This window comes from Lolium perenne, chromosome 4 (genome assembly GCF_019359855.2).
Source record: "Lolium perenne isolate Kyuss_39 chromosome 4, Kyuss_2.0, whole genome shotgun sequence".
NCBI lineage: Eukaryota > Viridiplantae > Streptophyta > Magnoliopsida > Poales > Poaceae > Lolium > Lolium perenne.
This window is the reverse complement of record NC_067247.2, coordinates 151,605,363-151,631,733: the sequence shown is the minus strand read 5'-3', so window position 1 is coordinate 151,631,733 and position 26,371 is coordinate 151,605,363. Positions and strand designations below refer to the sequence as shown.

Genomic DNA, 26,371 nt, shown 5'->3' with positions numbered 1-26,371 from the left:
ATTAAGAGAACAGAAACTTTTAGGAACCGAATCCTCACCTTACCCCACGCGTCCATCGCCTCAGGTAAATCCGTACCAAAAACACAACTACTGCAATGGCGTTCAAACATGGATAGCCCTGTCTTTCTTCAGTAGTCAGGCCAAGTAAATTTTGCCCAGACATGACTTGGCAGCACTGCACTGCAATGGCGTTTTTCGGCAGTCAGGCCAAGTAAATTTAGCAGATCCAAAGGAGACGGGCAGATCAAGTCATCAAATCACACTGAACAAAATCCCCTAAGCATTGCAATATCAAGAACAGCCCACACAATGAGAGAAATTAGGCAGGTCAGAGAGACTTCTGACCCTATATTTTTTCATAGCAACATGGTTCAGAACATTGCATCGACAACAGTCGCCAAACACCTAGCACTAGTACACAGCCTAAAGACAGCCAAGGAGGATTGCTTCTAAGCCTTCTTGGGGGACTTGGCAGCCTTCTTGGGCGACTTGGGCTCCTTCTGGGCCGTCTTCTTGGGGAGCAGCACCGGGTTGATCTTGGGCAGCACGCCGCCGTGGGCGATGGTGACCCCGGCAAGCAGCTTCCCGAGCTCCTCGTCGTTCCTGACGGCGAGCAGCAGGTGCCTCGGGATGATGCGGGACTTCTTGTTGTCCTTGGCGGCGTTGCCGGCGAGCTCGAGGACCTCGGCGGCGAGGTACTCGAGGACGGCGGTGAGGTAGACGGGGGCGCCGGTGCCGACGCGCTGCGCGTACCGGCCCTTCTTGAGGTAGCGGCCCACGCGGCCGACGGGGAACTGGAGCCCCGCCTTCACCGACCGCGTGACGGACTTCTTCCTGGGCCCGCCGGCCTTGCGCCCGGCGGCGCCCTTCTTCCCCTTCGATGCGGCGGCGGCGGTGCTTGAGACCTCCATTGCTAGCCGAGGATGAGTGTGGGGAGATCTGGTTATTGCGGGGATTGCGGACTGAGTTTGGTGAATGTTTAGAGCGGAGGAGGCTGAGTATTTAAACGGCGCGGGAGGGGAATGGTGGGCCCGTCGATCCGCGTGACAGGGGCTTTGGACGGTTCGATCTGCGGGAGAATCAACGGCTGCGATGCGCACAGTACTCTGCGCGTCGGATCCTGGAGTGGAGATGCGGTTTGATTAGCGGGACGAGATGGGCATCTCTCACGGAAAAGTATGGCGGGAGCTCAAAAAAATGGCGGGAAGACCAGATGGCAAATGCCAATGGTGTAAGCAATCTAAAAGCTCTCATGAACAATTGATTTGATTAGCGGGACAATGGACATTGCACATAAAAGTATGGCACGACATGTCAAAAAATAAAAGTATGGCGGGAGCTCAAAAAAAATGGCGGGAATGCCACATGGTAAACGTTGTAGGCAATCTAAGATACTGAATACACGCAACATCTGCACCAACAAGATGTTCGTGGAATGCACATAGCCAATTACTTTTGTATTGTCCTTTCTTCAATTCTTCCTATTCGTTCGACTTCTGAATCTTTTTTATGGAAAAATAGAGAGGACATATAGTTCTGCATTTTGACCAATCCATATATCTTTTTAGTGAAAGGGGATCTTGGGATCAAGATATTGGAGTTCTTTATTGTTCTCCTCTTTGTTCTTCTTCTTGTATTCCTTCATACATTGCGTTGTTTTGGCGGGATTTGGGAGAGAATGATGTGAGCATCTCGTATGTTCTTTTCTATCACATTTGATGCAATGGTTTGAGTTTTTTATGGATATTTGGTTGCTGAAAGTTCATAAGCTAAATACTCCCACGTGCGTGTACCCGAAACTTGTTCCTCTTGGGTCGTTGGATCTTAGATGGCTTGTTGTCCCTGTGGTGATTGTGGGATCCCTGGCGACCAGGATGCCATGGACCTACGGTCGCTGGGCCCTTAGAGTCCACAACAAGACAATCACTCTGTGAGGCTACTCCCGAGTGAGGCTCCGCGAGGTATAAACCCTCACGGAGACATCAAGCCGGAGCGGAAGACAGGCTCGGGGAGGACCTCTCTCGCAGAGGTTCCCGAGCCACCGGCCTCCCTCAAGTCAGGAGGCCTCCTTCAAAGATGATAAGCTCAACCAAGGAGCTTAGGATTATTTCTCCACCAAGCATGCTGCAAGGACCGGTGGAGTGGGCTCCCAAGCTGCGAGACAAGCAAGGTATGCGCCACAAACGTCATGGCTGAGCTCAAAAGCTCCATCCCGAGGAGGCAAGATTGCATTGCCCCTTCGGTGATTAAAGCGGGCTCGACGAGGACTAGAAGACCAAGGCCCTGCCCTTGCCTCTTTAGTGCAAGGCTGGATGGACGGCACAAGCTGCCAGCGGAGACGTCATTGACGACCTCAGCATCTGTCATGGACCGACACTTTAATCAGCCATGGACTATGTCTATCGTGTAAAGGGCGGGGAGTTTCCCGCCCTCAGTTTGGAGATGTGGGAACCCTTCCCCCTCAAGATATTTCGAGGGGAAGAGGACTAGCTCCTATATAAAAGGACTAGCCTTGCTAGCGTAGAAGGGGCCAATCCTGAGCGATCACAAACCCTAGACACTTGTACGGTCATCTTCTCCATTGTGACCTACAATACATACACAAGAGTAGGACGTAGGGGTTTTACCTCTCCGAGGACTCTGAACCTGGGTAAATGTCGTGTCTCTCTCTATAGTGCCCACCTTCGGTAAGGCGACGACGTGATCTTGAGTCCCCTGCGTTCGAACCTTTCGGGTTCGGTGATACCCGTGTTCCTTCGCGGACACGAATCTCCGACATTTGGCGCGTCAGGTAGGGGGCTCAGTCCGTCTTTGCTCTTCTCTGACGGTCTTCGACTATATCATCATGGCCAACCTGGCGGAGCCCATAGCGCTGACTAACCGTCGCCGGGAGCCGGTCGTTGAGACTGCTCTGAGGCTGACGCATGAGCTGCTCCGGCTCCGTCCGGAAGGAACGAGCTCCGACCAGTGGCTGGCCAGCATCTACAGACTCGCACACGCGATGGCCGAGGTTGCGGCGGTCGTTGGGGGCTCGGCAGATGCCGCACCAAGACATAAATTTGCGAATTTTTTGTTCTGCCTAACGAACAAAGACTCAAACTAAGATAGTTTTCTGTCTTAGTGTTCAGGAGGTACGTGAGCACGATCTAAGCATCCTTGCATCAGCTTTGAGATTCATTTTCTGTCTCACGCAGACTACACGGCGTGAATAGCTTTCCTGCCTAAAAAGCTGGCACGTCCTCGTGGTCCTCTAATCATGACCACTCCGTGACCACTCCGAACAGCTCCTCGCATAGGCAAGCGATGAACAAGCAGAGGCTAATAACTCGTTAATTCTTCTTCTATTTCCTTTTTTCCTCCCGTCTAGGGTCTATTTCTTCCCCAACCCGCACCAAGGCTCCAAGAGGCCACTGCCCATCCCCTGAGCGTAGTTCCCTTGGCTCTGCTGCATGGCCGGGACACGGCGCGAGCTAAGCCAGCAGTTCCCTTCGCTCCGCTCCTCCAAGGCTCGAATCCGCGCCACATCGTCCAGGCGAACGCCGCTTCCAAGACCGGCGCTCCGTGAGGCCTTGTTTACTTCTAGGGTATTTACGGGGATGTGAGGGGATTATTTTGTATCCCGGAAAATCCCCACTAGTCCGTTTACTTCTCCGGTTTTGAACGACATAATCCCGAGATATCCCCTCCCATCCCCACATTTTTTGCCTAAATCAAAAACTCTTCATCATACTAGTGTATTTTTGGGGAGGGGTATTTGAGGGGATTAGGTGAACACCAAATCCCCTCCCATCCCCATACCCATTGGGAAGAAAAATACCAAAGAAGTAAACAAGGCCTGAAGCGGAAGATGGAGGGGAAGAAGCAGGGCGGGGATGGGATGGGGAGTAGGGGGCTTGGACTGGGACGGGTGGAGGCTGGGATGACGAAGACCATGTGGTTGCCTGCTACCGAATCGTTGAATCGGAGCCAGCGGACTGGCGGGGAGGATTGGGGATCGGGGATTCAAGTGTTGAATCATGGCCGTCTTCTGCGAGTCCGGGCGCGTCGAGTGCGGCCGTCTTCTCCGATGGAGGCCGAGCACGCGCTGGCGACGGGAGTCCACGGTGCCGCCGTGGTGCACCCGCCTCAAGCCAAGCCCTCGTCCGCGTGGTGGACCTGGCCGGCCATGGCTCCCTCCCCCGCCGGCCGGAACCCAACAACCCCACCCCGGCTTCTGATGATGTCCGGTGTATATTTTGTATCCGAATTTTCTGTGGATGGATACGATGGAGACCCAATAGCGTTGAGCCGCCGAGGACGAGGAGGTCGCCCCCAGCTGCCGAAGAGGGCGAGCTCTCCGCGCCACTTCCGAACGCGGAGGAGGTCGTCGCCGCGCTGCTTGTGTAGAGGCGAGCTCGCCACGCCGCCAATGACGACCCAGAGTTCGCCGATTCGCTTCCGATGAGGTGGAGGTCGATGCGCCGCCGTCAGATGAAGGGGAGGTCACCGGGGCCACTTCATAAGAGGGGCAGCTCGCCGCTCTCCTTCCGAAGAGGTCGCGCAGCTTCCATCACCAGCGTCGCGGCGCCTCCACCGGCGAGTTGGAGATGGGGATCGAGGAGCAGCGCGGATGTACGGGTGGTTCTATCTCATGGGAGAGATTAATTTTCCTTTTTCTATTTCTCTTTCATGGTTCTGATAAAATAAACCACGCGGGCTCCACGTCCGTCGCACGTCAGCGCGTAAGGAGTCCGTAGGCTGTTTAGTCCGTATGTAGAATCATCATTATTGATTTTCTCCGCTGTGTCAAGTGGCAGCACTATTTTTGCAAGATTCTGTAGAATAAAAAGTAGTAGTAGCTATGCGGGTAGGAAAGGGGATAAGAAGTAAATCACTTAATTAAGGCCATACGCTCCCATTCACACCTAGTCACAGAGTTACAGGCTAACGGCAGAATAAACGGTGTTAGACACGTGTCGCATAGTAAGCGCGTGCTCACCTACCCATGTGAACACTAGCGTTCATCCGAACTAAGATATATAACATAAAATTCTCACAAAAAACCTTTTCTTCCCAGATTGAACGCGAATTGTCGCTGCTTTTCCGTGAAATAGGACATCTTCTTAATGAAAAAATAGCCAACTAAATGGAACACTCGTCGTCACAATCAAAATTGGCATTGATTGTGCGTCGATTCAACACAAAAAATTGAAGAACACGATTTCGATAGAACAATCCCTAAGAACCCTACCTAAACCTATCGGAAAGGAACAAAAACAGAGGGAGATGAGGGAGTCGAGGGCGGCCACTCGTACCGTAGGAAGGTGGATCATCTTTCCACAAGCACATGCGAATCTACAACGGCTTCCTTGCAGAGATGGCTACGGCGATGAGCAGCATAGCTGGAGTGACGCGTGAGCGAGGTAGAAGACAAGGACTGTGCCTTTAATCCAGGAGAATTCCCTGCCCTGTCTTTGGCCATCCAAATGGAAGGAGAGGAAATACGCTCAATATCTTTCAGGGGCTTTTCTGCAAAACACCCACGCGACAGAAACACTCATGCCACCCGTTTCGGACTCCGACGGAGATAAATCTTATGCCACCCAGGTCGTACAGGCAAATCGGTGGCCCAGCCTCCTCAAGCGACACCTGGCAAACCGTATCTCAAAGCATCCATGCCCAAACAACTCCTAAATTCCTAATTCAGAGTTGCCAATTCTGAACAAAATAATCTCACGAAAGCATGGAATAGTTCAGAAGAAACAATGTCTCACAAAGTGCATCCAAACAAGGAATTTCCCCAAAGAATCAAGCATCAGTGCCGCGAGCAAGGGGTAGTCGAGGAGGGGGGGTCATGGACAGAGTAGCAGTGGTTGCGCCACCAGGACGAAGAAATCGAGTCTCTAGGCCATGGACTACGAGGGAGAGCAACGGTGTCACAATCCTACTCGGAGGACCAAGACTTCACGTGATTTGAAAGTTTTAGAATGTCGGCTCCACGCTTTGCAAGATGTAGGACCAAATCATCACATGGTGGACTAGTTGTTGGACTAAAAGTGTAAATAGCTCTTGACAAACTAAACAAGTTTCTACAATATTTTTTTACTCAATCTCGATGTTCGGATATGTAGGATTCCCAACCAATGCTTTCGCGACAGAGATCCTTCCCTGCATCGTCTAAACTGATAATATGTGCGTACATACACAATCAGTGTTTTGTCCTCGTAGCATATCCCATAGACAAGAGGTGAGCATAGAGGACCTGGTTCCACGTGTCCGGCACGCCCGGCAGGCACCAGTGGCTGCAGTCCTCCGGCGCGTCCGGCGGCGTCCCGGGCTCCCGGTGCCGCGACGGGTGGCCGTCCCTCCTCAGCTCCGTCATGTGCGTTATGTTCAGGAACCGGGCGTTCCTCCCTTTTCTCCTCACGTCTCGCATCGTGCTAGAGATCGCCGCGTTCATCCACGAATTCTCCTCGATGAACTGGTCCCCGCCTGTGGCTGTCTGTGGCTCCTGCTGGGCTGCACAAGAGCCGCCTGTGTCCCACGCGCCATTGCTGCATGCGATCGAGTTAGTAGAGTTTTGTGCGATCGACGACGATGATCTGTCAAAAACTCAAAATCTGGACTACTCTACAGGTTTTGCTGACAGCGAACTCTGCATGCATATTACACTCCATACTGCTGAGATGATAAAATCTAGATCGAGTACCTATAATGGGATGGGGAATAGCTCCTGAAGAACAAATAGCTCTTGGAACGCCTCGCATTACTCAGCTCCCAACGTTTCACCGTCTGCAGCGACAACCGGAACGCCTCCCTGATGTCCGTGGTCACGTTGAACCGCTTGCCAACCATGAAATAGTTTCCGCTGCAACCAACATGGACCTCTCTAGTTCAGTAAATCAGCCGAACAAATCAGCAAATGTTCTTTCTCTGCGAGAAGTTAATTAAGGTTAACCCACGTACGCTTTGATGGTCTTGTGCTCGTTCCACCAGTGCCCGGTGTTGAGGACGAGCACGTCGGCGCCGGCCCAGCGGTCGGCGTGCCGCGGCAGCGCGTCCAGCCGGACCGCTCCCCTGACGACCGCGCCATCGTCGCTCGCAGGGGCCGGGAAGCGGTCGACCCTGACGAGCATCGGCGCGCGGTAGTACTCCACGGAGAGGTTGTAGTCCGCGAAGACCATGGAGAGGTACCCCTTGTGCCGGCCGATGGGCTTCCCGGACTGCTCGTAGATCCTCGAGCCGCCGGCGCCGGCGGCGAGCATGCACACCATGGACTCCCACTGGTTGCGGCCGATCGAGTCGCCCGCGAACACGATCCGCCCGTTCCGGCTCCTCTCCAGCATCTCGCTCGCGTTAAACCTACAGAAATACTTCTTCTGGGGTAACCGTTTGACATGAGACTACTGGCCGCATGTAACTGAAATTAAGATGCATGCGACACAAGATCGATCCTGAAGAAAATTCTGTAACCGGAGATGGCAATGGCGCGCGGCGGTACCTACTTAGGGAGGTTGCAGCGGCGAGGCTGCCATCGCCAGTGCTGGAACGACGAGTTGCTCCGGCCGTTGCGAGCGCACTGGAAACCAGGGTCCAGGAACGGGCAATCCTCCGTGTAAACCATCGGGGCATCGGCGTCCCGCACCCATGCCCCGTCGGAGTAGTCGCAGCCACCGGCGCGAACTTTGCCGCCGGCGTTCAGGAGAGGCCGGGATCGGAAGACGGACCAGGACGATGGCGCGCGCGGCACCAGCGCCACGATGGGGAGCGCGAGCAGAACGGAGAAGACGGCCGCGCGCCTAGCGTGCATGGGTCTCTACTCTCCACTACACTGAGTAGTGGTATCGACCATTCGTTTCATCGGCTTAGGTGGAAAGGAGGAGGTCAGGTGTGAGAGCTGCAATAGGAGTGCGACATGGCAGGGAGGGATTTGTGGGTATAGTTGACCGACATAGTACAGCCATGCGTTTCTCATATGGGCTTTGTGCTTCAGACACAGCATTCAAGAATTAACAAGGAAAGACATATAAAGATCATTCAGCACAATTTGGGTTTCATGCATCTGCCATCAAACAATGCAAGCTACTAGGTGGTGGTGGTGCACCAGTAGACATGCCAACCATCTGGCGTCAACACATATAATCATTCAACAACGGAAGTGATACAAGTGGATACATAGCAATGGTGATTCTGGGTGTGCGCCAGCCATTTGCAAATCGGTGCGAGATATGATCAAATTGGTAAAATACTGATCACAATAATGTTGGAAAGAGCTTCCTACTGAAATACAAATTCCGGTCTTCCTTCATGACGTGCATCAATGCTGTCAGCTAAAGCATGGCAAATCGAGGAAGCAAGAGCATGTTTCTGCATGAAACTTCTCTCAGAAAATGGTCTTGCGCTATGATTTTTTAATCAGTTCTTTCAGCTCCGCCACGATCGCACCATAGCAGAACTTGTATTGATCCTGCAAAGCACAGGATGTTCTTAGGGTGGAGTGCTACTAGCAGCGATCTGCTTTGCAGTGTTCTGGGACACTGTTTAAGCAATGGATAACATTATGCCTACAACACTTCATCAATCTATCCTGTACATGCGCTACCTATATATCAATTGGGTAACATGGCTCATTAAAAGGCTAAATACCTAAATTCCAAATTTTAAGTGCAGTTTTTAACCAAAACCATGCAATTAAATGCAGATAACACCAACTCTAGTGCAGGACATACTAATCATTCTTCTGTGGGTAACGTAAAATTTGATGGCTTTGGTGAGCAAGCTTCCACTGAACTGAAAACTATTGTCAACTCGAGGAGGGATTTCACAAAATGCCACCTTTTAGTTTGGCTTTGACAAAACCTCACAACCTTGTATCATTGACCTGTGGTGTCAGAAGCCACTGCCCACTTGTTATAATACAAAGTGTGCCACTTGTGTCGAAGTGTAAACAAATGTGTGGCAATTTGTCTAAAATTTTCCAACTTGATTTGAGAGTTTCTTGAGAGAATCTTGCAACTGATTCACAAACAGAAATAAGAAAAAAAAACCATACCTCTGTCTGGACCATCCCAGGACGCCGGTATCTGAACTCCCTGACAGTTGCAGCAAGATCTGTAGCAGTTTGATCACCAAGTAATACCCTCTCTATTGTATTGTGGATGGTGATGTAAGCACCAGTTCTCCCAATGCCTGCACTGCAGAAACCAGAAAAAAGGAATGCAAATGATTAGAGTGTGCAAGGGTGAAAAGGAAATCATGGCATTAAGAACCGAACCTGCAATGTGCAACTATTGGGTGCTCTCTCGGAATGTGATATAATCTTTTTAGAATGTTCCGTACAGTACTGCTGTCATCTGGCACGCCATGGTCAGGCCATGTAGAGTGCTGGATATGGAGAACAGTATGCACTTTACGTGACTGCAAAATAAAGAATCGTAAGTTGCAAGCTATATCTTACGTGATTATGTTCAGGAAAACCAGAAGAAAAGTAAACTTGGAAGAAAATAAGTATATGTTGCAAATACAGAATCAGCAGAATTTATAGCTACATGATAAATATTCACCAATGGTATAAGCTAACGTGTACTAAAAAATATTTATCATGTTGCTATAAATTCTGAGGGAGTAAATTGAACTAAAGCCCTGACACTTATTGTGGATCGGAGGGAGTACATCAAGTAGTGGTAAAAGGAGGAATTCATTCATCACACTGCGATGACACTTTGTGATAAGACTGATGAATCAATGCCTTAAAAACTGAACTGAAATCTTCACTACCACTATAAGCATGAGTGTCATAAGAAAATGGAAGAAAAACAGTGATAATACTGATGAAAGATACCATTCATGAGATATTTAGGAGGTTATATGAGAGGAAATTTTCCTCAAATGTGAAATACACCAAGCTCCTTCTAACAAAAGCATTACATACTTTTAAGGGTACACGAACTAAGTCTATGCATCAGTGAACAAGATTAATGGAATAAAATAGAGTAAAAGCACAGAATAAAATAGTCCCTCGCCTGTATAATTGTGCAAGATATCTTCAAAATTTGTTAAGACAGAAAAGCAACAAATATATATTAGCTTTACACATTTACCTCGTTATGTTTCACCTCCACACTGCGCAACGTTAATTTGCCACCTTCACTGATCTTCGTGATCTTAACGTTAAATCTTCCGTAATTTTCTTGCCTCTTGCTCAACGGAAGATACTCATCACACTGCCAGTATTTAAACGTAAATAATATTTGATAGAATTTTACCGAAGGAAATAATTTTGAATTGTGTGACTGTTTACAAGATTAATGATACCAGACAATCATCATGGTAACAAAGCTGCAATGCAAGTATTCCTTTAGGAATCACATACTCACATGTCAATGTATCACCTGAAATATGCATCTCCCCGGAGTGGCAACAAAATGGTAAATGATTGTACAGAAAAATAACCAAATCTGTCCCTCCCTCCATTCATCTCTCTAGCTTTTTTTGAGGGAAATTCATCTCTCTACCTAGGGAAATCATGGGTGCATTATTCAGGAAGGAGGAAAAGACAGATTACATGTTTTGGTTTCTCTTTTATTTTTTAAACGAAGGGAAAAAGCTTTGCCTTTTATATTGATAAAGGAGGAGCAAACATACAGTGTCCTAAGCCATCAAGAAAAGCAAACAAAGAGGAAAAGAGCCTTAGCCGACTATTTCCGCCTGACGATTAGCACCCGTCATAATCCAATCCTTGCCTTCGTCCTTGATCTTTTCCATCAGGGTTGTCACCAAATAAGCTTTATTGTTGAAGACCCTCGCATTTCTTTCCTTCCAGATTTCCCAAGTGATAAGTGCAATAGCCGACAGAAGGCTCTTCGGAGATGAAGTTAGCGCCTTAGCAATGGTAGACCAATAATGCAACACCGTTTCCCGGCCCGAGCCCAAACATTGCACCAGAGAGGGGCAAGAGAGCCATAAGGCCGCAGCCTGCCAGATCCGCCTGGAATAGCAGCACTCAAAACAGAATGTGTCTCGCTGCCTCGGGCTGACAGTGGCGCAGCTGGCAAGTGGTCTGGTGAGGCCATCCCCTGATCACCAGGCGATCCGACGTCCAGAGTCTGTTTTGAACAGCGAGCCAGGCAAAGAGCCGACACCTGGGAGGGCCCACGCTTTCCAGACAATCAGATTGAAGGAACAGGGGATAGAGACCTCAAACTGGGCCTTGTATTCCGAGCTAGTCGAGTAGGCCCCATTGGACGTGAGTCAAGATGATCGTGTCCTCCACGTTTTGGTTTCTCTTTAAAGATACCAGAGGGACAGACACCCCTTGTTTGTTTCTAAGAAGCCAGCATTCCATGTTCTGAAGTCCATAGGTAGGAGAACTAGGGAAGCATATGTAGCATGCTAAAAAATATAGATACGGTGTTTCCCTGTCCAGTTGAGTTTTGAAAATTTCCCTATGGAGACCTCACAAGTGTCAATGTGCATGCATGCTTTCATCATGTCCATTTTGTTTTCATGTTCCGAACAACTGAATTACATATGACAAGCTGAGAGGTGTGCATGCAACCACATCCATATAGCGATGCAACAATCACTGAGCATTTAGCGTCCTTCAAATATATAAAGTAAAAATAGACTTGTCCACAGAAACATGACATTATAAACAGAAAAACGAAGTGATAATAAAATAACCCAACACTGTAGGCAAACATGTAGAGTAAAGTTGTGCTAGAACTACGGAAGACAAGAGAAACTTGATATTAGGTCAACTGAACTAAACTGCAAGTCACGAGTGTTTGTTATTCGCACCTTAACATTGTCAAATTTGGTGAGCATAACAATTACAGGACAGCTGTTCTCAAAGACCATCTGCCAGAAATCTTCGAATGTTTTGACTAGCGGTCCTTGAGTAGAAATGAACTTTGTTTGATCTTTGCCATCAAGCTGCAGATTATAAATGCAACAATCCTAATTAGGATTAGAAAGAGAGAAAATGGCAAAGAAAAACTAATTACCAGGGAACATGCTGTTTTTACCTTTATAAGGCTTGCATTGATGTAATCATTGCCTGTTGAAGACTGTAGCCTTATCCTGGTTTCATCAGCTAAACAAAAAACAGGTCAAGTTACATCAGATAATTTATTCCACATGGTGCTCTTGCAGAATATACACGACAGCCTTCACAAGTTAATAGTGCTCACATGGAAAGATATCAGTGTAGCGGTTCCTTTCCTTATTATCGGAATTTCGAGCCACTGTAAAATTCTGAGTTGACTGGAGCGCTATTCTTATGTCCTGAAATAATTACATTGAATCAATAGTTGCATGATTTGCTTCAGAGGAAGTATTTTATTCTTATAACAGGCAATTTCAAATATTCTTCATATATACAACTGATAAAATAATTAGTCCACGATCTACTGTTTCCAGTCAATACTTATATCTGAATTGTTACTTTTGCTTGCATTGAAATGAATGTCGATGACCTAGTGTGGTACCATGAAGTTAGAATTGAATAGGAACATGATACATTTCCATACCCGTGGATTTTTTTTTCTTACAAAAGTTGATCAAGAGGCTAGGGGCAGATAATCTAGTTGTTCCTAGTTAATACAGCATTTGATATGGCGACAGTCCCATTTGAGAATACATTAACCCAGTTGTTCGTAGTTCATAATTATGGTGCCAGCCCCATTTGAGAGTACATATTCTTTTATTCGGTGTCAATATATCGATTTGTTTTCATACCAAAAAAAAGAAAACTATGGGGTTCAGTTTCATCGTGTAATTGATCATGTTTGTAGTTTTGAATCGGAAACAGGGAGGTAAGCTAATTGTGTTGGAAGTTACTAAAACATGAGAAAATGGATGATAAGAGTCACACAAGCAGTAAAATGGACGAAATTTGTTGCAAACATCATCAACGAGCTTAAAGGGTCACATAAACATATCCCAAGGCAACCCTCGCAGAATTCACGTTGACAGACCAATACCCAATTAAAGAAACACCAAATCCAGCAATACTTTGCTTTGCCTGGTGGCCTAAATGAGCAAAACTGATGAACTATTTTCCTCGGATAGAATAGCGAGCTACTTCAATGTGTCAGCTTAAGTCCATCTCAGGGCAGCGCATGAGAAAAATACAAAGTCCATGGGTAGGTTCATTCCAAGGAAGAGCAAGAGCAGCAGATTGCTAAAAGTTCTAGTTTTGTTTGGTGAGTGCTCATGTTGATGCTGTATCCTGGAGAAAGCAGAGTAACTCCACAGAGTGTAATTTGGGCAGTGCAAATCGGACTACAGTCCAGTTTGCCCAACAAACCCACACGTTAGATATAGCTTTGGAAATAATCTATGTTTTCCCTTAATCATATCCGGCACATTCATTTCTGGCTGTGCACCTATCGTCCACTCTGGCGCTTCACTTGGAAGCAAGGCTGCGAAGATCACCTGGCACTAACCAAAATCACCGCCCGGCACTAACCAAAAAGGAAAAAGAAAAAGAACAGCTCATACATCATTAGGGAACAACTCTAAGTTGAATGATTGCAGAACTGGAGACTGCAGCTACGGCCAGTTTTCTAAAGTTAGCTAAGAAGAATTTCGCAAAGGAAAGAAAAGGCTGTTGATAATCTGGCCATGCATTGCCGGAGTAGTTCAAACAGGAGGATGGACAGGACAGGGCGACTTCATACCGGCAGGCCTCTGAACTCCTTGGAGATGTCGAGCGGCTTCTTGAGCTTCTTGTCGAACTCCCTGAGCGCCTTCTTGCAGTGCCTCAGCTCTTGCCGCGTAAGCGCCCGGGGCCCCGGGTCCGCGGCGGGGTCGAGAAGGTCAACCAGCCTTTCACGCGGTATAGGCCGAGGCCGAGTCCCATGGCGGCGTGAGACGGAGGAGGCCGACGCGCAGCCTCCCCCGCCAGCGCGGTGCTGGGAGTTCCCCGTGGCTGCGGCGGGAGGGCCAAGGTCAGGGCCGGTCTTCCGAGGGCGCTTGGGGCTGGGTGGGGAGGGGGAGGCGGGGGGAGTCGTCGGGGTGGCCGTGGTGACCGGGCGGGCAAGTCCTTATAAATAAAAGGGGACGACTACCGGTGGTTGGATTTGGATTGAGACTTTGGGAGGGAAGACTTGGCTTGTGGGGGGGGAGAGGATGCTGATGCCGCGACGGAGCAAGTGGGGTATGACGCGGGACGGACGGTTTCTTGGAGGAGGAAATGGCGGACGCGGCCGTCCGGCGAGGGAAGCCGGCGCTGGTTGGTCTGTTTCGCTGGGAAGAAGGTGAGTCGGAGTGGGCCAAAATGCGAGGAAAATGGGAAAAAAATACGAGGAAAAAAGATATACATCCTTGAAAAAAAAAAGACCAGAGCATCTCCACTCGCCTCCCCCTCCTCCCCTAGCCCTAAGCCGTCCGACGTACCACTCGCCTACCCCTCCTCCCCTACCCCTAAGCCGTCCGACGTACGGGGCCACCGATGCCACTGCATTCTATCGGGAGCATAGTCTCAACGATCATGTCGTCGTTCACACAGTTTTGACGCCTACAAACCGATTGCATAGTCTCAACGATCATGTCGTCGCAAATCACTGCAAATCAATGTCTAGGGCACCAAAATGGACGCACGTCGGCCGACATTACATAACCGCAGAAATCAAAGGGTGAGATCATCCACTGGGGTAGAAGGCACCTCCGCCAGGGTTGTCGATGGCGGAGTAGATGTCGTCGGTGAAGCCTAGGCCGCCAGTGGGGTCTTTGTCGAGGAGTCCATGGCCTACGGCTTTCTTCTTCGGCTACACAGCCACTGATGTCTTCTTCTTCTCCCCTTTCGGGTTGGCCACGGCTCCTCCACCTCCTCTCCGGCAACCTCGCTGTAGGTGTAGACATCGTTTTCCCAAGGCTCATCGTCGTCATCCTTGTCAATGTAGGCCTCGACTTCCTGCTACGTGAAGGAGGGCTGCCCCCGCCACCATTGATGATGTCGGCCATGGTGGAGTTGCTGGGCATTCCGCCAAACGGTCCATGTACACCCTGGCTGCTACTGCTTGCGATGAACTGCTAGAAGCCGGGCTGAGGAGGAGGCACACCACCGATGAAGAGAGTTCGGCGGAGCTACGGGCGACCCAGCGAAGACGGTGTTGAGGTCGCTGACGGTGAGGATGCTGGGATTGAAACCACCAAGCGGGTCGAAGTCCTAGCAGCGTAGAGAGAACCAGAGAGATGCGGTGTGGTGTTACTTTTGCTTTCTTGGAGCACCGACCCCGGTGCCTGCGACACGCTTGACAATGAGGGTGACGAGACACTACTTTGGCTCCCCACGTGACAATGATGTATTGGGGTGGTGGAGCCACCATCCCCGCCATGGCAGCGGCCCTCTACACCATGGCCGCCTCCGCCGCCAAAGCCTCACGCTCCCTCGGCTCCTGCTCCTTCTGCCGGCGACTGGCATTCCCCACCTGCCAATGCTGGACGTTGAAAGCCCACTCAGCGTTGGTCATCCCGTCCGGCCACTCCTTCTCGAGCTTCCCCTACTTCTTCGGGGGCGCGTCCTCCACCACACGGGGGGAGGGGGTACATACCTTTTCGGTGGCATGGCGGCGCGGTGGGGTCTCGTCTGGTTCGGGAAAACGGCAGGATTGGGCGGCGATGGGGGAGAGGAATGAGGTGATGTGGAGGAGGTTTGGAGGGAAATGAAGTGATTTTGGAGGGAATATTGGTAATATCCTGCCAACGAAGATATGACGCAGGACGAACGGTTTCGTGGAGGAGGAAATAGCGGAGGCGGCCGTCCGGCAAGGGAAGCCGGCGATGGTAGTTTTTTTTAACAAGTTCGGCGACGGTAGGTTTGTTTCGTTGGGAAGAAGGTGAGACAGAGGTGGCCAAGATGCGAGGAAGAAAATGCCCTGTGCTTTGCGACACAAGATTAAAAAAAAAGTACATTCTCAATAAAAGAAAGTTAAATATTGTACATGTATGTACCGAAAGTGTGTGTTTTAATCGTGTATTTGTGCTGAAAAATTACCCCATTCCTAAAATCAATTCTCTAGACTCTAGTATCTACACTACATTTTTGTCGGTTCAAAAAAAATGCACTACATTTTTGTCTTCCAAACAACTGAGGATCCCCTCTGTTTTGAAATTGCATGGTGCTCTTTTGGTGTAAACAAAATAACTGTCCATGGCAGGTAGTAGAAGGCTTGGCCGGCGTCAGGCCTCCACCTGTTGTTTTTCTTTTTCTTGAAATGAGGCCTCCACCTGCTGGACAAGAAGTCAACACAACGCGCTTGCTTGAGCCTGCTCCGCAACAATTCTTGATGAGTAAACAATTTCAGTGATGAAAGGGCGGCAACGAGAAACTCTCCGACCTTTCAGCACTTCCGTCTAACGCGTCCCGTGCCAAGTGTCACATTCTTTTTTTCGTGGAATCCTTAAGTGCGATCTTCTCCTTTCGCGAAGACGCTGTGGAGTATTTGCATATTCAACACATGTGGCAACGAGATAGTTTTGGCGAGATTTCTCTTTCCAGCGCGTGGATGCCGGAGGTTATATGTGCATTTATTTAGAGTTTCGAATTTCAAAATAAAATATTTCACGAACCATTCGTGTGAGTTACAAAGGATACTCACTGTTTGTGCTTGTGGCAACAAGATCTTCATACTAGATCTCCTATTGATTGTTTTGAGAATTCTTTTAGTTTTTTTTTGTAATTTCAAAAGTACTATAGTAGATTGTGCTCGGGTTGTTGTGCTTCGTCTTTTGTGCACTTGTACCCTGTTTTCTGTATACGTGTACTCTATCTTCTGTGTATTTTTTTTTTGATCTTCTGTGTCTTATATTTTTTTGTCTGTGTATTTATATTCTGTAGGCTTCTCTGAACACCTGAAGTTTTATTTGAAGCAAGTTTTCAAGAAACTGCTTGAGTTTTAGTAAAAGCTGCCCTACAAGGTCACATTTCATATGCAAGAAAGATTGTCTGGCTTTTCATTTTTCTAAACAAAAAACTACATCCCTCCTATTTCACATTTCACTATTTTGCTAGACTTTTCGGTTTTAAAAAATCAAAACATATATCTAAAGTAGTCCTACTAGTAAATCCATTTGAACAGATTTATCAAATTCGGATCATCTTGATCGATTTGGTTGGATATGGACTCCACCTTTGTCATATATTATGTGTATTTTTTTCTTGTTTTTTTGTATATACTTGTACTATGTATGCCTTTTGTGTACTTGTACTCCGTGGTAGTTTTGCACTTAAGATTTTGGTATATTTGTGCTTCGTAATTCACGTAATTGATGGGAGAAATTTTATACCTTAATACTTTGTAGTTTAAAAAAAGTAAAAAAAAAGAGGAAAGAGAAGAATTTAAACGAGGGACTTCTGTGCTACAGGCGTCAAGCGCCGGGAGCTCCGCGTCCCACACGTGCTGCCACATATGGTGGCACCCAGCAACAACAATTGTAAAAAGTGAGTCATGTACAACTCAACCACCGAAGCTTAAGTCCTCGTGATACAATACACATTTGAGGTTCCATTATTTAAAAAACAAAACCCTCTTAGGACGACCTTCCTACCGCATTCCTTAAAAAAAAAAACAATTACGAAAGAAATTCAGTATCACCCACGTCAGTAACATTTTACAATGACCGCACAACTTTCCCCGGTCTTCTCATAACAATGGTCCGGGATATATCTTACTCCTCCAAAGATAGGTTAGTGAACGGTGCTACCTATGCTCAACCTAACGGTGCAAGAATTAGTCTCCGCGTCCTGTACGCGCTCCCACACGTCAACCTCTCCATGGCCATCTTTAATCCAGGGGCAATTGCAAAAGAAACAAAGCATCCACATCAGTAACATTTTACAACGATCCTGTTGCACATCCTTCCCCCGTCTTCTTCTTATATAACAATAAACCTTAATCCTCGGAAAAAAAGTTGGAGAACGATGCTGCCTATCTCAACCTAATCCTAACGGCATGTACTGCAGCGCCATTCCGAAGAACATCAAAATAAGTCAATCAAATGAATGATTGATGTCCACTTTACCTGTGTTTTGCGAGATCAGACTCAACATACGACTGCTCCCAACTCCCAATCCAAACTCCAAGACCCACTTACAAAGAAACTAGTACACATTTCAGCAAAGGGGCACTCCCATAAACCACCTCAAGATCCAATCCAACCACCGCCTACGTGTGCTCTAGATTCAGCAGTTTATCTACAAAAAACTAGCGGACAACTGACAAATATAATAAGCAACAGCTCAGTGTTTCCCTTGCCACCTCACATGGTCCGTAGTCTCGTCTCAATAACTATTGCAAGAGTCAGTCAAATTATAAGGCATGATATGTTTCAGTATTTTCAAGGCGTGACAGTTTGTCCTGGTGAAGCAAACTGACAAATGGAATCAGAATGCCATTTGCCTGAATCAGACCGGGTGGCTTAGTATCCAGCTTATCCTACTCCTGAGCCATTGATTTGTGCAATGGTGTTTCAACCTTAATAAAAGGCTCAGAGGATTGGCAAAAGCAAGAGTTGGTATTCAGGGATTCATTAGTAGGATGTAGAGTAGCATGCAGTTTCAACGAAACTACTAGCAATGCTTCCTTTTTTCAACTCACGAAACTAGCAATGGTTAGTATATCTCTCCCGTCTCTAGCTGCTCTTCGCCGAGAGATGCCTGCTTGCGCGTCAACGACCGGCCGTGTTACACTTACCACCATGTGCGGAAACTATTCTCCAACCTGGTGATGGTCATTTAGAGCATCCCCACTCGTTGGCGCTCCCCACGCCCAAATCCGATAAAATTTTCGTCCGGATTGGAGAAAAGATTTGGCGTGGGGAGCGCCGAAGTTCCAGCCGTCCCCCGGCAGGAAACCCCCAACCTCGACCATTTGACATATTTCAAACAAATTCAACATAAAATTTAACAAGTTCGGCGAACAAGAGTACGAAAATTGCTGAATCAAATTCGGCGATAATCAGTAGTCGGCGTACAACATGCAGTAGCCCTCCATTCGCTGTCTCGGCTTGCACTTCCGGCGACCTGGTGCCGACCCACCACGTCGACCAGTTGCCAGTCCGGCGTACATGCTTGCCAAGCAACCGAGGATCATCATGTGCTCGTCGTCTTGGGCGGCTGCTGCCATCTCTTCTTGCATAAGCTCGACGAACATCTGCTCCTCCTCTTCGTCCGAGTCCATGGCCGGCGAGGCAAATGGACGAACACCTGACGGGCGTGGTCGAGGCAACCCGAGCCGCGAGCGACGAGGAGCAGGCCAAAGTCGGAAAACCGGCCGGCGGAAGAGCAGCCAGATAGGCCGTCGTCCAAAGACGGCGGAATATAGGCAGGTGGGGAAGGAGGGGCGGCGGAATCTGGGCAACAAGCCGGCGGGGTGGTGCCGGCGGCGAGAGAGATACGAGGGGTGGGGGAGATTTTGAGCGACGTGGCGGTGGGGTTCGTGCGTCGAGTCACCGACAGATCGGGCCCTTCCCCGCTTTTCACTCGTCCGGAGTCCCCGATAGGTCCCCGGGGGGGGGGGGGGGGGGCGGGGATGGCGTGGGCTCACCGGATGGATGAAGGGCCAAATCCGGACGAAAACGAGGAACCGGGGGCGCGACTGGACCGAATTTCGCCGTCCGGATGGAAAAAACGTCGCTCGGGGGCCTCGTCGGGGGGACGAGTGGAGATGCTCTTACTTCGTTTTGCAACTCGGTATCCATCAGTAGCCACCTATCCAGCCCCGCCACACGCTGACCCTCCCTTCTTGTTCTCCTCCGTCCTGAGGCTTGCAGTGGCGCCGCACTGTCGCCTCTGGAAACTAGGCGGCGAGTTCGCCGGGCTGGTCAAGAATCCCCGTTGCCCTGACTGCCTTCAGCAGCGCCTCGAGAGGAGGGAAGAAGAACTCCCGTTCTACCTGCACCTCCTCCCCCCCTCTCTTCTGCTCGGTCTGATATGTGTCCCTACTACAACTGCTCTGAAGCCAGGCGCTGCAGCCTGCAGTACCACGAAGGCAAAGAAGGCGCGAATTGACGATTGAATAGCGGGCCCTGGGCCACGATGGGTCGACTGCGTGGGCCGAGTTCACAAGCACTAGGGTGCACAATGACTTTTTAAAAAAGAAGCAGAAAAAAAACTATGAATTAGTTTGGCAACAAACATTTTGCAAAAGTTCATGTTAAAATGAAATTTGTGGTGCATTATGCAGAAAGAAGTCCTAAAAAACATAAGAGTCAGTGAATGTAATTTCTTAAGACTTCTGCATGCAGGTTAGAACTCTCGAACTTATTTGTTCCCAAAAAGTTTCATTTTTTTTACTGGTCAGTTTCATTTGTTTTTAAACCTTTTATTATCATTTAAGCTACTATTCCACCCAGGTGCATGTGAGCTTGGTAGTCTGGTACTTGGTAAAGATGTTCGTGCAAGCTGCAGTAAGCATATTTTTCTCTCTAAACACGTTCAGACAGGACATTAGGATGCATTATCGGGATTTGGGACCCCACTTCGCTGACATAGATAAAAACATATGAAAGGCTAAAAGAAAACCTGTTTTTTTTACAATATAGGTGTCTTTTTTGTGACATAATCATATGTGTGTCCTTAAAATAGGCAATAAAAAAAAGGTTGCATCAAAAAATTTTTTTTGGCACAGTCCACAAATCTTATGTTTTTCTTGTAAAGAATCAGTGTACACTTACGGCAGTGACATGTATACATGTATGTTTTTTAGATTTTTGTTACTACATTAAAAAACATCATTTGTTTCACCTGGGAGCCTATGCCATTGGGAGCCGATTTGAATATTTATTTTTGAAACGGAGGCTTTGCCTCAGAAAGTGCACAGTTTTTAGGAGAAAACCGGGCGAAAACCATACAACAAGACACCGCAGGGCCAAGCCCCCACTCGCCACGCCATAAAGGCAAACTCACTATCGATACAAGCAGACGACACACTCGTGAAGACTAGCTTGCCATCCAACCAAACCGGTGAGAAGACGCCGTGCCTACTAAGGGAGGAGCAGACATGGGACACTCCAACATAGCTGAAGAAGACAAACCGCTCAGAGAACTACGCCAAAACGACCTTGTCGCCATCGCGACACAAAGTCGATGTCCTCAACACTGTCAAGATGACGAAAATCCGGAGCCGCCGCTCCGACATACCGTTGCTCCGTCACGCCCTACGCATCCACCAAGACCACCACCTTTCGTGGCCGCCGCCCCGACGTACCACCGCTCGCTCTCGAGCTGCAACGCCGCACGAACCGTCCACCCGCAACCCAAGCTGCCTAGGGCAAACGACCGCAGACCACGGTCATCACCACAAATCATCCGGGGCCGCCGCCCCGACATAACGTCCGACCGTCCCCACTAGGACGCGCCCGACCAAGCTGACTGCCCTGCCGCCCACACGACCAGGGTCGCCACCCAAGCCGTGGCAAGCCGCATCCCCGCACCATAGAGATGTTGCCGCACCGCCTTCCGGGGCCGCCGCCCCGACTCACAACCACCTATCCGAGGCCGCCGCCTTGACATCCTCCAACCCATCCAGCATGGCAACATAGCACGACAAGCAAAACCACCACCGCCAAGAGAAGGTCAAGCGCTCCAAGACGACGCCTTCAAGAAGGGAAGCAACGAGACCGTCGCCGTCGCCCGCACCGGCCGAGGCCAAAGCTTGGGTTTTCACCCGGAGAGCATGAAGCCTTCAAGGCAGGAGAGGTAGGAGCCCCACGACGATGCCTTCAAGAAGGAGAACGGCGCCCCGGGGAGTCCTCATCGCTGGCACCGACCGAGTCGGCAGGGCTTTCACCCGGAGCACCATCCCGCCAAAGCGTCCTTCACCGGTAGGGCAGTCAAAGATGCCGGCCAGCATGCCATCGCGGATGCCCACCATCCCGCTGCCGTGCCCCTGAATCCCAAGGCCACCAACACCTGGCCACCGCTGCAGCACCATGCACCAACCATGCCGCAGCCCCTTGGAACAGCCACCATGCCCGGCGCCACGCCTGCCCTCCACAGCCACGCCACGGAATCCAAGGAGAACGCGGCCACAACCCAGGCCGCCACCAGCCGCAGCGCGACCCCGTGGCAAGCCCAACCAGGCCCGCATGAACCCATCTAGCCCGTGCGCGCCGCCTTGCGCCATCCTTCACCCGCAGCACCTCCACCGCGCCCTGGCCGGCCACCACCACGCCCGCACGCAGACAAGCGCCAACAGCCCCGCCCGCGCGCGCCCAGCCTCCGGTCCCTGTCATGGAGGCGTCCCTCCAGATCCTCCGCGCCAGGAGCCGAGAGGTGGCGGCGGCGGGGGGCTAGGGTTTGCCCCCCCCCCCTTGTCGCCCGGAGGAGACGACGAGGGGAGGGCTTTTTTCAGGATCTGGCCTTCCGAGCACAAATAATTGCCGATTTGAATATCAATATATGTATCAGAACTTAGGAATCACATGCAATTACAGATTTGTTATGCCAGATAGATTCCTGGAACACTTAAATGTAACATTCATAGGCCTAAAGCAGGTCAGTTCAGACTTGATACCCAGGTACTTACGCTAAAAGGCACAATTGTAACTGGACTAGGCTAGGTTTTAGACAAACTCCATATTGCTGCGATCATGCAAAATCAAACATATTAATTCTCGACAGAACAAGTCATACATAGTACCAATAGAAGAATTCCGCACTGGTTATTACGAATGGAGCCACTCTGGTAGACAATCTGCAGCAAGCTCATGCCAATATATTCAGCGATGAAGTCTAAAGATTCAAGAGACCTTAGACCCATCAACAGCTGAACTACTCTGCCCTCCGCTGGAAACTGAAACCTGTTATAAACAAGAAAAGACAGAGTAAGCACGGGAAGAAGCCAGACTACAAGAAATGAGAAGGTTCAATTGATTTGTGATGGAACGGAGGAAGTAGCTTTTAAAACATTATGCGTCAGAACATATCACCGTTCGTCCTGAACATGGTGCATAAGTAGGTAATGCTGCTAGGCCTCACATTTGTATTGACACAAGTTAGGTCAATGCAGTGTAAATATCTGGGTTTCGTTCTTTTCTTCATTAGGAATGTCTAGTTCTCCATTTAAACCAACTTAAAATTTCCAGCCTTCCCATTGTCTGAACAATCTGAGAAGTTTTTGCATTCCGAGATTTTACAAGACACAAAGAGACGACATAGATATAAGAACCAATGAAGAATGCTAATAGTTAACTTACTTCCAGAAGTCCACGAGATCATTCGCTCAATGACAACTTTCTCAGAAGGTACACCACCAGTAATCAGAATCTTCAAAATTTTGTGGACCGCAAGCACCCTGTCCTTGTGATATTTTACTTGAACCACCTGAAGGCGTTTAGATGCTATGGGTTGTTGGCCAGGGTTGCAGTCTCCATCTGTTTCAAACACAGATTCTGGTGTCTGTAGCAATCAAAAACATTATTTCTCTACAGTATTCAATCAGCTGCACAAGATTTTATGTAAATTGTAAATTAGAAGATGTCATATTAGGAAATATATTTCTACCTTGTCCAATTCAATAGTAAGCTTTTCCAGAATTGGTGAGTGTTGGAGAAAGTAAACCAGTGCAGCGAAGTTAGCAGCCACACACCATTCATTGAGCAACAATGTTTTTAGCTTGGTAAAGGATGGTCTTCTCTTCAAATCCTTTCTGAAAATGAACTGGTGAAAACAGTACAAAGGACAAGTAATTATAAGTAAGCAGATAAATATGTTTATATCGCATGCTAGGGTTTGCATACTTATGGTCTACTCAAAAGTATATATAGATCAGCCAAACAAGCTAAACTCATGCAAAAATCAATATAGCTCGCCTATTAATCACATTATTATGCTGCCATTGAATAGTACAATGTGAGCAGTACCAACAGTCCAAAGTATTGACCACATATATGCACAATGCAGTACCAACAGTCCAAAGTATTGACCACATATATGCACAATGCAGTACTTCCATTCTCATGAACCGCCTATGGGGACACTGCATAGAAACATTAAGTGAATTGGGTTCACTGGTGACAAACAAACTCTGAGGGGACACTGCATAGAAACATTAAGTAGGCTGTGTCTCGGGAGGGGTCCGGGCGCGCGAGAAATCAACGTGTGTGTCTTTGCCAAGATCTGTTTCCTGTTGTGATCTGTGCTACCTCTTGAACTATGGTTCGGCTAAGCTGTAATGCCCAGCAGTGTGTAATCTTAAACATATTACGGTTTGGCTTTATTAATTTAAAGTCGGGCATAGCTGCCTGTTATCTAAAAAAACAAACAAACTCTGAACTGATGAGGGTTGTTATTCTGACTTTATATGTTTCTATTGATGGATTGAGATAACAAGATGTAGTACGTAACAAACAAGTATATATCTGAGCGGGAGTTAACATAAAAGTGCAAGCATACCACTTGAGGACGAGATACCAACTTTAAATCTGTGGCCTGTGACAAAGCAGCAACGAGCACAGGGTGATCGCTGTGAACTGATTCGTCACACTTGCATCGACCAGAAAAGCCACCGCAATTCCCATAATAACTTAAAAAGCAATGATCGTCGCAGAATTCACCAAGCCTGACAAATGCTGTCACCAACGACGGCACACGCTCAAGCACAGGAGTCCAGCCAAGAAAGTCATCAAGTTCCAACGAAATCAGACCCGGGGCAGAAATCCGAGTGCGGGACTTTATATCGAAAGTGCAGCCAGTGATGCTCAAATGTGTTAATGATCGGGACACGATCTTCTTCGCGTTGACTATGCAATCGTTGATATTTACCACCTCCAACTTGGGACAGCTCGAGAAATCAAGGGAGCCTGGCCTCAGCTCCACCGCGACAAGCTCTAGCCTAACCAATTGCTGGGAGATGAAACGCCTATCGGACAGCTGCCAGGGCTCGATTACATCAAGGAGATCAACTCGAAGCACGCGAGCTTGGCATGATAGAGCGTACCGGATCCACCGCCAGATGTCACCTTCGGTGCAAACGATGTCACACCCATGTATAGGAGCGTGGCCACGGAAGAGCAGAAGCTGGTTGGCGAACTCTGATAGGTGCTGGTCGGTCGCGAAGTGGTCTTGATGGAGGCGCAGGGCGGGCACGGACTTCCATTGGTCGCGCCAGCGCTGGGCGAGCACGCAGGTCCGCACGGTCTGGCACGAGGGCAGGAACGACAGCACGTGCTGGAGGATCTCGTCCGGGAGGGCGCCGAGGCGGTCCTCCCCGTCGGTTGTGGCCGCTCTCTTGTTCTTGGACCCGCCAGGCATTTCGTCGAGCAGGCGTCGGGCCGGTGCCAGACCGAGCTGCGTGGCTGCACGGCGCGGGAATGAGAGGCTGTGAGGGGTTGAGAGGGTACCGGAGGAGGGAAAAGACGAAACGATTCTCACCGCGACACCGCGTCACCTCAGCTGCCGGAAGCTCCAGGCGCACCGCCGGCCGCGGAGATGCCTCGGACGGTGCGCGGTTACGCTCAGCCAGTGCTCGTTTGTCCGAGCAAACTAGGCAGCAATTTAGCTGGGGCGGGCTATTGCATATCCGAAGGGCGCCGTTTGGTAGCCTTCGCATCAGCATAGTATTTTTCAGTCCATTTGGTTATCTGGATGAGGCCGCGTACTTTAAGGAACTGGTTCTCAAAGCAACTCCGGGGCAGATCCTGAAGAAACACCCGGTTCGGCCGTTTCTACCGAGCCATCCCCGTTCCCGCAAAAGTGGAGAACGAGGCGTCTCGCAGAGCCACCGCGGGAGATGGCGGTAGCTCCCGCGGGACGAACGAAATCTCGGCGAGATGAATTCGGTCACCGTGCTTGAATTTTCGCCACCGTATATAGGGGCGGCTTTCTCACCGGCATATCCAAATCCCCCATTTTCCCCCATTTCGAGCTCATCCACCATTCCCGATCTAGCAACATGGCCGACTCTACCGCACCGCACGGTCGACGAGGCTTGCGGCGGCGACGGCGGTGGCTACTAGCCGCGGATGGTCGTCTTCTTCCTCTGCGTCGATGACTTTGGTTGTGGTAAGCTTATGCAAACGCTAGCCTTAGATCTAGATCTTTTGGGTATACAAGCGGGGTCTGAACGAATCCATTGCAGGACATTCCTTCGTCGCCGGTTGAGGTTGTGGAGGTTTTTCAAGTTCGATCTAACTCTACGACGGGGACCGTTCTCGCCGTTGACTCATCCACTGGGACGGTGGTGCTGCCTGCATCTTCGCCAGGGTCCCTGCTTCCCCGACCTCGGTGTTGCGTGTGGCTCCTTTAACTGTAAGGCCGCTCTTACTTATCCTGCTGTTCATTGATCTGCTAGTGGTACTTCATTGATCTGCTAGTGCTTAAGGATGTCCATGTGGTACTGCTAGTTCTTTGATCTGCTAGTGTTTCTCATGTAGGCCATCATACCTT

General features: G+C 49.2%; 4 protein-coding genes across 5 annotated transcripts; all 4 read right to left on the bottom strand.

Annotated features, from left to right (window-relative positions):
• Window positions 1-310: 310 nt before the first annotated feature.
• On the bottom strand, window positions 311-968 carry LOC127294166 (histone H2A-like). Its single transcript, XM_051323919.2, has one exon. It carries the CDS (start codon window positions 909-911, stop codon window positions 450-452), a length of 462 nt encoding a protein of 153 aa, XP_051179879.1. The 5' UTR covers window positions 912-968; the 3' UTR covers window positions 311-449.
• A 5,053-nt stretch (window positions 969-6,021) lies between these two features.
• LOC127294165 (protein trichome birefringence-like 8) lies at window positions 6,022-7,839 on the bottom strand. Of its 2 annotated transcripts, none has more exons than XM_051323917.2 (4): window positions 7,485-7,839; window positions 6,946-7,341; window positions 6,689-6,847; window positions 6,022-6,533 (listed from the first exon to the last, which is right to left on the bottom strand). In XM_051323917.2, the coding sequence occupies exons 1-4, from the start codon at window positions 7,787-7,789 to the stop codon at window positions 6,188-6,190; spliced, it is 1,206 nt and encodes a 401-aa protein (XP_051179877.1). In that variant the 5' UTR covers window positions 7,790-7,839; the 3' UTR covers window positions 6,022-6,187. The 2 variants fall into 2 exon arrangements, with proteins under 2 accessions (XP_051179877.1, XP_051179878.1); XM_051323918.2 differs by having other exon boundaries at window positions 7,481-7,749.
• A 149-nt stretch (window positions 7,840-7,988) lies between these two features.
• Window positions 7,989-14,964, bottom strand: LOC127347293 (protein-tyrosine-phosphatase PTP1). Its single transcript, XM_051373497.1, has 9 exons — window positions 14,736-14,964; window positions 13,662-14,026; window positions 12,171-12,264; window positions 12,006-12,073; window positions 11,779-11,913; window positions 10,080-10,202; window positions 9,254-9,396; window positions 9,032-9,173; window positions 7,989-8,446 (listed from the first exon to the last, which is right to left on the bottom strand). Exons 1-9 carry the CDS (start codon window positions 14,962-14,964, stop codon window positions 8,381-8,383), a joined length of 1,365 nt encoding a protein of 454 aa, XP_051229457.1. The 3' UTR covers window positions 7,989-8,380.
• Window positions 14,965-22,367: 7,403 nt separating this feature from the next.
• On the bottom strand, window positions 22,368-25,516 carry LOC127294163 (F-box/LRR-repeat protein At3g26922). Its single transcript, XM_051323915.1, has 5 exons — window positions 25,358-25,516; window positions 24,380-25,281; window positions 23,489-23,644; window positions 23,182-23,383; window positions 22,368-22,785 (listed from the first exon to the last, which is right to left on the bottom strand). The coding sequence occupies exons 2-5, from the start codon at window positions 25,235-25,237 to the stop codon at window positions 22,757-22,759; spliced, it is 1,245 nt and encodes a 414-aa protein (XP_051179875.1). The 5' UTR covers window positions 25,238-25,281; window positions 25,358-25,516; the 3' UTR covers window positions 22,368-22,756.
• Window positions 25,517-26,371: the final 855 nt, after the last annotated feature.

Bases quoted from the DNA above. Each gene is read 5' to 3' on its own strand.
- LOC127294166 (XM_051323919.2), bottom strand. From the start codon at position 911: ATGGAGGTCTCAAGCACCGCCGCCGCCGCATCGAAGGGGAAGAAGGGC.
- LOC127294165 (XM_051323917.2), bottom strand. From the start codon at position 7,789: ATGCACGCTAGGCGCGCGGCCGTCTTCTCCGTTCTGCTCGCGCTCCCC. The intron at 7,342-7,484 runs GTAGGTACCGCC...GTATTTCTGTAG, and splicing joins CGCCGCTGCAACCTCCCTAA to GTTTAACGCGAGCGAGATGC. The intron at 6,534-6,688 runs GTACTCGATCTA...GATCGCATGCAG, and splicing joins TATTCCCCATCCCATTATAG to CAATGGCGCGTGGGACACAG.
- LOC127347293 (XM_051373497.1), bottom strand. From the start codon at position 14,964: ATGCCCAGCAACTCCACCATGGCCGACATCATCAATGGTGGCGGGGGC. The intron at 12,265-13,661 runs GTATGAAGTCGC...TAATTATTTCAG, and splicing joins AGGAGTTCAGAGGCCTGCCG to GACATAAGAATAGCGCTCCA. The intron at 12,074-12,170 runs GTGAGCACTATT...TTTTTTGTTTAG, and splicing joins CTACACTGATATCTTTCCAT to CTGATGAAACCAGGATAAGG.
- LOC127294163 (XM_051323915.1), bottom strand. From the start codon at position 25,237: ATGCCTGGCGGGTCCAAGAACAAGAGAGCGGCCACAACCGACGGGGAG. The intron at 23,645-24,379 runs GTATGCTTGCAC...TGTTTTCACCAG, and splicing joins TGGTATCTCGTCCTCAAGTG to TTCATTTTCAGAAAGGATTT. The intron at 23,384-23,488 runs GTAGAAATATAT...TGATTGCTACAG, and splicing joins TTACTATTGAATTGGACAAG to ACACCAGAATCTGTGTTTGA.